We start from the raw sequence: 8,279 nt of genomic DNA, 5'->3' as shown, positions 1-8,279 counted from the left end.
AGCAGGAAGGCTGACGTTTCGGGCCTAGACCCTTCATCAGAAGGGCCTAGGCCCGAAACGTCAGCCTTTCTGCTCCTATGATGCTGCTTGGCCTGCTGTGTTTATCCAGCTCTGCACCTTGTTGTCTTAGAAGATCATATTGTCAGTTATTAACATTATACTGCATTTAGCAAATAAGAACTGCGGATGCTGTAAATCAGAAGCAAAAACAGAAATTGCTGGAAAAGCTGAGCAAGTCTAGCAGCACCTGTGAAGAGAAATCAGAGTTAACATACCAGGTAGAATGACCCTTCATCGGAACCGAAAGGGTCATTCTATCTGATACGTTAACTCTGATTTCTCTCCATAGGTGCTGCCTGACCTGCTGAGCTTTTCCAGCAATTTCTATTTTTGATACTGCATTTAGTTCCTGTCCAAGGGGATCTTCACCCCATCCAGAAAAAGGTCCACAAAGAATGTTTCACTAAGATGGCCTCTTATTCTTCTAAACGGCAATGAGTACAACCCCAACCAACTCAACTTCTCATAAGGCATGCCGATGTACCTATTATCAGCTTAGTAAACCACCTCTGGATTGCCTCCAGTGCCAGTGAATCATTTCTTATGCGAGGGGCCCAAAACAACTGTTCACAGTATTCCAGCTGTGATCTGATTAATGCCTTGTACAGTTTTACCAAGACTTTCCTATTATTATATTCTATTCTCTTTAGAGACCAAAACAGGATATAATGATATGTGACGCCTCACCAAACTCTTGTTTAAGATCAAAATTATTGTCCTAGTCAATTATCCTGTGAGTAATCCTAGTATACTATTTAATGCATCAGAGTTGCACCAAATCCATTTTGCAATTGATCTGCAAAAAAATATTTTTTAAGAATGAGGATTTCTCTTTAAAATAAAGCTTCTGGTATTTTGTAAATTGTATTTGAAATGCATTCCCCTTCTTTAGTACCAGACTTAAACCACAGACACGTTTCTCTAATCTTATCTACCCTGCATCACTTTTCTTGTGACTTGGGTACTAATCCAGAGATTATTGCCTTTTAAGGCTTTACTTTTTAGTTTGCCCCCAAACTGGTCATGATCCTTAAGCAGAATATTTTTCTCAATCCTATCAATGTCATTAATACCCACATGGATCACAACAATTGAATCCACCCCTCTGTTCCTTTTTATATACAAGTTTCTTTCCAGCGCACAGTAGATGCCTTGTGTCCTGATACCAGGCAAGCATCCCAGCCTTCTGGACTCACGCTCTTGGTTGCAGAGAACTCTGTCCGTTCCTCGGTCTATGCTGTCCACTCCTAACACAACATTCCTGTTTACTCTCCCAACTTGAATGGCTTCCTACCACAGGGCATAAATCAGTTCACTCATCACCATGCAGGCCTGCTCTTATTGATACAAACTGCAAGAATCTCATCTGTTGGATGATTGTAAAGGCTGATGCAGCTCCTCTTTTACCTTCTGGTGCCCTTACCTGCCTCGCTTGCAGTCAGACCCATTGGTCTTTGACCACTGACCAAATCAGATGATTCTGTCCTGAGGGGTGTGACTGCCTTCTGGAATAAATTGTCCAGGTAATTACCTCCTCCTTTTATGGGCCATGTCTGTCCCCACCTTCCACTATTTTATGTGCTCTGTCTCCTGTTATTTAATCACTGGATAAGAGTATTAAATTGCCTGATTCCACTGTTTGGTTTACAGGAGGCTTTACGATACTACAACCAGACCAATTTTCAGTTGCAAATGTATGAATTTGCCAAACAACATCTACAAGCTGATGATGAAGTAAGTAACCAACTTTAGCAGCACAATCATTAGCTGCTGTTCAAGTTGCAGACGCTTGAACAGAAAACAGTGAAGAATTTAGAAGAATGATCTCATAGAAATATATAAAATCCCGGTGGGATTGGACATGCTAATGTTGGGGAAGTTCAGAACTAGGAGGCACAGCCTAAGATTAGGGATAAGCCATTCAGGACTGAGATGAGGAAGACTTCCTTCACTTAGAGTTGCAAACCTATAGAATTCTCAACCACAGAAAGTGCTGGGACCAAGTTGTTAGATATATTCGAGAGGGAGTTGGACATGACATTTGTGGGTAAAGAGGTCAAGGGATGTGGAGAGAAAGTGGAAGTGGGATACTGCAATTGCATATAATTGCTATAACCATATTGAATCGTGGTACAGGCTCGAAGGGCCGAATGGCCTACTCCTGCACTTATTTTCTATGTTTCTCAAATGAACTTGTTGTCCCAATCACTGTAGAACCTGGGTTTAACCGTCAGTACGAATCATTTCTCAGTAGTGTTTTCAAAATAAGCAGGTTTAACAACTCAGTAATATTGTCTGAAAGCAGCATTATTTCTCATTTGGGTAAGACTTTGCCCGAGTACAGTCAAAGCCACCACCTGGTGGTGATTTGGTTAAAATACATGCTGGAAACTGTCAGATCTCAAGTATAATTGAACCTGTACAAACTAATCACAAAAACAAATACTTTTGCACATTAGTGAGAGATGTTTGAAAAATTTAGAGTAATAAAATTGTAAATAACGTTCATTGTTTTACCAGGATCAAATGTAGCACTGAAAATTAGAGAAAACTTTAAAATTCAGATTTGATGTAGGTTACCTTGAATGAAGCTAAGCTGGTTTTCTTTTGATTTGGATTTCAGCATAAAGGGGCACTGGGAGTGGAATCAGGGTGGTGGACGGATGTTTATAGCCATGGACACTAATCCAGAACCTCCCCCCCACTCTGATTTTCTTCCACATATAATCCTCTCCAGTCTCATGCCCTATGAGAAATATCAGGTGTCATCTTCAGGAGCAACTGTGCAGAGAATCAAGTCACAAGCCGCTTCGAGATTTCATGCCATCCTATTTGGATTTTCCATAAAATCAAAGGACAAGCCTAATGTTCATTTTTTGTGAGGATGATGCCCGTTATTTGTACTTAGTTCGCAGGCTTGTATCCCAGTAAGCCAGCAACCAAATACAGTCGAGAGTTCCTATTCATTATGTTATGGGCATGTCTGTTGACAACACATGTATTTGCTATCCACTGCTTAAATTCATGCCAATGTGTTTTAGAAAAAATTAGAGTTAAACTTGGTCACAGCAGTGGATGGGAGTGAGAGGAGGGACCCTCCTCCTCAATCATCCTGCTGTCCTCTCTACCACCATGCACCCCACCCTCTCATCCTCTCTATCCCCTGTCCTTGATACACCACCCCAGCCCCCATTTCCATCCTGACCACTTCGCCACTCTAGTCCTCGCTACCTCGCCTTCCCCTTCAGGGGGCCAAAGGGTACGGGAAGAAAGTGGGAACAGTTTGGTCAGCTGTGATCATATTGAACTGTCAGAGCAGGCCTGAAGGGCTGAATGGCTTACTCCTGCTCCTATTTTCTGTCTCTAATACGAACTTATTGTAGATGAGGTTATTTACTCAATCCCAGAGACCATTGCAAAATCTGAATTTCGAAGTTTTCCCTAACTTTCACTGCAACATTTGATCCTCGTAAAACAATGAATGTTATTTACAATTTTATTACTCTAAATTTTTCAAATGTCTCTCATTTATGTGGGAAAGAAATTAATTGTTTTTGTGATCAGTTTGTGAATGTTCAGTTATACTTGAGGTCTGACAGTCTTCTGTATGTATTCTACCCAACACCACGACCAGGTGGTAGTTTTGACTGCACTTGGGGAAAGTCTTAGCCAAATGAGAATAATGGTGCTTTCAAACAATATTACTCTGTTGTTAACCCCACTTCTGTTTTGAAAACACTACTCTGGGAAATGATTCGTACTGACAGTTAAACCTAGATTCTACAGTGAACTGGAACAACAAGGCCATTTGAGAACTCTGGGGTGGCCATCTTGCCCTTTGCAAGTTGCCCCAGGCCAAGGGCTCAATGCTGAGGGTTACAAGCCTTGGCCAACACTGAAACCAGCAGGTTCTTGTGGTAACAGTGGAGGGGCTAGAACCTCCAGTCACAATGGTTGCTTACCAGGAAAAGGATCCTTTTGTTACATTTCCTATGGTATCCTTTTGCTAGTCATACTGTATTGCTCGATTAGAATTGAAAATGGAAGGCTCTTGAAAGCAATAGAAGACGATTATAAGAAATAAGAGCAGGAATAGGTCATTTGCCCCCTCAAGCTTGCTCTCCCATTCAACAAGATCATGGCTTCTCTACCACAAAAAATTTTTCTTCACTACCCCTTGTCCCTTGATGTTAAAATAAATCTGGAAATTTATTGATCTCTGTCTAGGATATGCTTAATGATGAGTCTCCACAGCCAGTGAAGAAATTCCTCCTCATCTTAGCCTGATCTGGCGTATCTCTTATTCTGACACTTTTTGTCCCCTTGTTTCAGCCCAGCCAAGAGAAACATGCTCCTTGCATTTTCCCTATCAGGTCTGTAAGAGTGTTGTGTGCTTCAGAAGACAAGGCATGGGGAAATGATCAGAGGCCAGACCCACTGACAAATCTTTGCTACTTCAGAAAGTAAGGTTTTGCAGATTAATGAAGACTAAGCAAGTGAATATTTTCATCAGTTTCTATCTCTACTCAGGTGTAGACCCAAATAGTCTTTTTTTATTTTCATTTTTAGTATTAAGTATCATCAAAAAAGAAATTGAAGCTATAACTTTACAAAGCCTGGGTGGCATTTTGGATTTTGTTCATTGTGCATAACATTAAAGTTAATCTATTGTATTAAGAAAAGGTCTCCTAATGTCTGAAGGTTGTTTCATGATGAGAACACAAAAGGTTTCTTTAAACTAGTAACAATTGGGAAAAAAACAATGAATAGTAAAATCACCAAATCAAGAAAATTTGCAGGCCATTCAACCCAACAGCCCTGTGCTATTTTTCCTCCACCTCAACCACCTAGTAAAGTCTGACAATCCTGTTGAGACTCCAGACCTTTTAATAAACCACCATGTCTAACCCCACACTCCATATACCCCCCATACCCTTTAATAAATCCTACTCAGTTTCATACCACTATCCTCACTCCCATGCCCTTTCGTATTACCACCCTGCCTAATTTCAGTTCCCTTTTGATGCATTTCTTGGTTAGTCACATTATAGAAGTAACCAAGTCCATTTGAAGATTTTGGTAAGTGCAATTTCTAGTTCTGTAAATCTGCCCATTATAGTGGGAACCTTCTGAAACAAAAGATTTCCATGCAATGTATAGTAAGCAATGCTAGAAATAGAAGTACAAGGCACAATTTAAAAATAAGGGGATCTTCCATTTAAGATGGTAATACCAATAAATTTTTCTCTGGTCATTAGTTTGTGGAATTTCTTTCCCCAGAGAACAGTGGAAGCTGGATCTTGTAACATTTTTAAGGTTGAATTGAAGAGTTTTGATTGATGAGGAAATAAAGGATTTGGGAGTAGACAGGAAAGTAAAGACCACAACAATAGCAGTCATGATCCTGTCAAATGGCAGAGCAAGGTTCAAGCAGGCAAATGGCCTAGTTCGGCTCCTATTTCTTTTGTTCGTGCTGAGTGTAGAATTTATAGTCATATACAGAAGCTCTGAACATCTCTGTGCAATCCAATGATAATGTGTGCAAACAGCTGTAATCTGTAAAACTGTATAAATATGTATTTTAAATTAAACAGATCCTCGCTTTTTCCCCAGTAATAGAAAAGGAAAATATTATAAATATGAAACAGCTCTGGCAGTATTTGTGAAGAGAAAGAGAGGTAATGTTTCAGATCAATGACCTTTTTATTAAAACTTCCAGGGCATCACCTGAAACATTAACTCCTGTTTCTCTCTCCGCAGATGCTGCCGGACCTGATGAATAGTTAAAATATCTGCAGTATTTTGCTTTAGGTTGGCTTTTTCACATCCACAGTGCTTAGGGAACATCAATATAACTTCATTGTGTAACTCTGAGATGAACACTTTTCTTTGTTTCATGAGGTGATGGTGTTTCTTTTGTGAATGCAGTTTCTTTTATGCATTTTCAGTCTAATTCAATAGTCTGAAAAGCAAAGCTTTGAATGTATTGTGTTTTTGAAGAGGAAATCAGGCTGAGTGTTGCAGCATTTATTGTCCATCCCTAATTGCCGTTGATAAGGTGGTAGGAGCTGCCTTCTTGAAACGCCACAGACTATCCACAGTACTGTTTGGGAGAAAGTTGCAGATTTTTGATCCAGTGGCAGTGCAGGAACAGTGATGTAGTTCCAAGTTAGGATAGTATATGACTTGAAGGGGAATGTGGTGTTCACATGTACTTGCTATCCTTGTCCTTTTCACCTGGAAATTCTATTGTGTTGAAAGTTTCCAATGAGCACATTAGTGTCCTGAGTAAGGTTCACCAGTGAAGAGAATTGTGGCCAAGACATTGAGTGTTTTCAAGGAGGAGTTAGATATAATTCTTGGGGCTAAAGGGATCAAAGGATATGGGGAGACTGTGGGAACAGGGTACTGAGTTAGATGATCAACCATGGTCATATTGAATGGCAGAGCAGATTCGAAGGGCTGAGTAGCCTACTCATGCTCCTATTTTCTACGTTTCTATGTCTATGACCACACAGAACTGCACAACATTGGCCTGTGTTGCCCCTAATTTATAAGATCAGTGGAAGGGTGGCTACTGGGCAGTTGAGGTCTATTTGATGTCATCAAGGACTTTTCAGAGGTTTTGATTCAGAGATTTGGTTAGAATTGCAGGAGCTGCATCTAACCCATGTTTAAACTCCATACTACCACAGGGCAAGCTAAAAATAGAAACCTCTTCTTAACCCCTTGCTAGTGTGATGAATGTAACTAATAGTGACAGCATGACAAAACATACTTAAAATAATTCTTGTGTACAGTCTGTATATTGAGCACATATTTGTCATGTGTGTGAAGATATCCCTGTTTACTTGCAAGAAAAACTGCAGTCTAACAGTAGCATGAAACTATCAGTGTAAGCTCTAAACAGACAGTGCAATTACCATCGCAAACTAAGAAAAACATCAAAGGAACGTTCATCATATTTAGATGACCCCGCCATATATTCTGATTGACGTTTCAGTTTTATAAACAAAAAGCACAGTCTTGAATTTAATTAAAATATTTGAGAGTATTTGCTTTAGTTTAACTGCTATTTAGTGGGACAATATTTGTTAGTGAGCAGGGATCGATCCAAATTTAATCCCAATGTACAGTGGAAAATCCTCTGTGTTTTGTGTTCAAACTATAACTGTAGCATCAGTAAAAATAGTTTTGCTGCTCACCAATTATAATGCATCTGCATCCCGACTTCTGAGTCACTGCAACAAAGGGAACACTTTGGAGAAGTGGAAGCTTCTTGTGTTTTGGTTTAGAATCACTTTGAATCTCAATACCTAAGTTACACTGTACAAGTTGAATCTTTGGTGTGAAAATGAAAGAATTTTGTACCAGGGTTAAATGTACAGTGTGACTCTCTAATGCCCAGCCAGTTACACATACAGTTACACCTCAGGTTTTCTGTTTGTGCAGTTCACTTTTTCACCTTCTTCGTATCCACTAGATTTCAGACCTAGTGAATTCCTGCAAAAAGTGAGTTATAATTCTGTAAATCTCTTTGTTTATTTTTGATCGTTACTATTGAAACAGCAGGGGGAGACTTACGTGCATCAAGTCCAATTTCACATCATGACTGCAAGAGTATGTGTTGAATCACTAATACTAAGGTTTTGGGTTATGCTCTTGTTCCGGGCAACATTGATGCACGTACTAATTATACAATCTCACTCATTGTCAATCTGTTGTCTCAGTAATTATTGAACCACATCAGAAACAGCAGATTGCAGTACATAGAGTGAAATGGCTAATTTATCCTTTAAGTTTCTAGAATCTGCAGTATTTTGTTTTTGATTAGATTAGCTAAATTAGGTTCAGCTAAGGAGAAGCAGAGAGTCGGCATAAATGGAAGTTTGCAAGTGAACCAAGTGGCTATCAGAGGGATTGATGCTGGAACTTCAACATGTTTACAATTTATATAAATGACCCAGATGATGAGATGTAAGGTATGGTTGCCAAATTCGCTGACAACTCAAACTGGTTCAGAACATAAGTTGTGCAAAGAACATTAGGAGACTACAAAAATAGGTTAGAGTGGGCAATGATGTGCCAAATGGAATTTGATGTGAAAAAATGTGTGAAATTGTCCATTTTGACAGACAAGAAGACTAAAATATTATGGCATTAGCTCAAGCATGCAGTTTTTAAAAATTTAATCCTCTCAGCAGTCCTGTTGTGTTGAT

The 8,279-nt window shown here is 39.5% G+C and overlaps 1 protein-coding gene across 1 annotated transcript in view; it reads left to right on the top strand.

Annotated features, from left to right (window-relative positions):
* Positions 1 to 8,279, top strand: part of LOC109936858 (cartilage associated protein) — a 34,723-nt gene that overhangs the window by 23,792 nt on the left and 2,652 nt on the right. The window contains exon 6 of the mRNA XM_020535460.2: positions 1,711 to 1,794. Coding sequence (XP_020391049.1) covers positions 1,711 to 1,794 — 84 coding nt within the window. The remainder of the gene's footprint in view (positions 1 to 1,710; positions 1,795 to 8,279) is intronic.

The sequence above is a fragment of the Rhincodon typus genome, chromosome 4 (assembly GCF_021869965.1).
Source record: "Rhincodon typus isolate 14 chromosome 4, sRhiTyp1.1, whole genome shotgun sequence".
Taxonomy (NCBI): domain Eukaryota; kingdom Metazoa; phylum Chordata; class Chondrichthyes; order Orectolobiformes; family Rhincodontidae; genus Rhincodon; species Rhincodon typus.
Note: the sequence above shows the minus strand (reverse complement) of the source record. Positions and strands in the feature narration are given on the sequence as shown.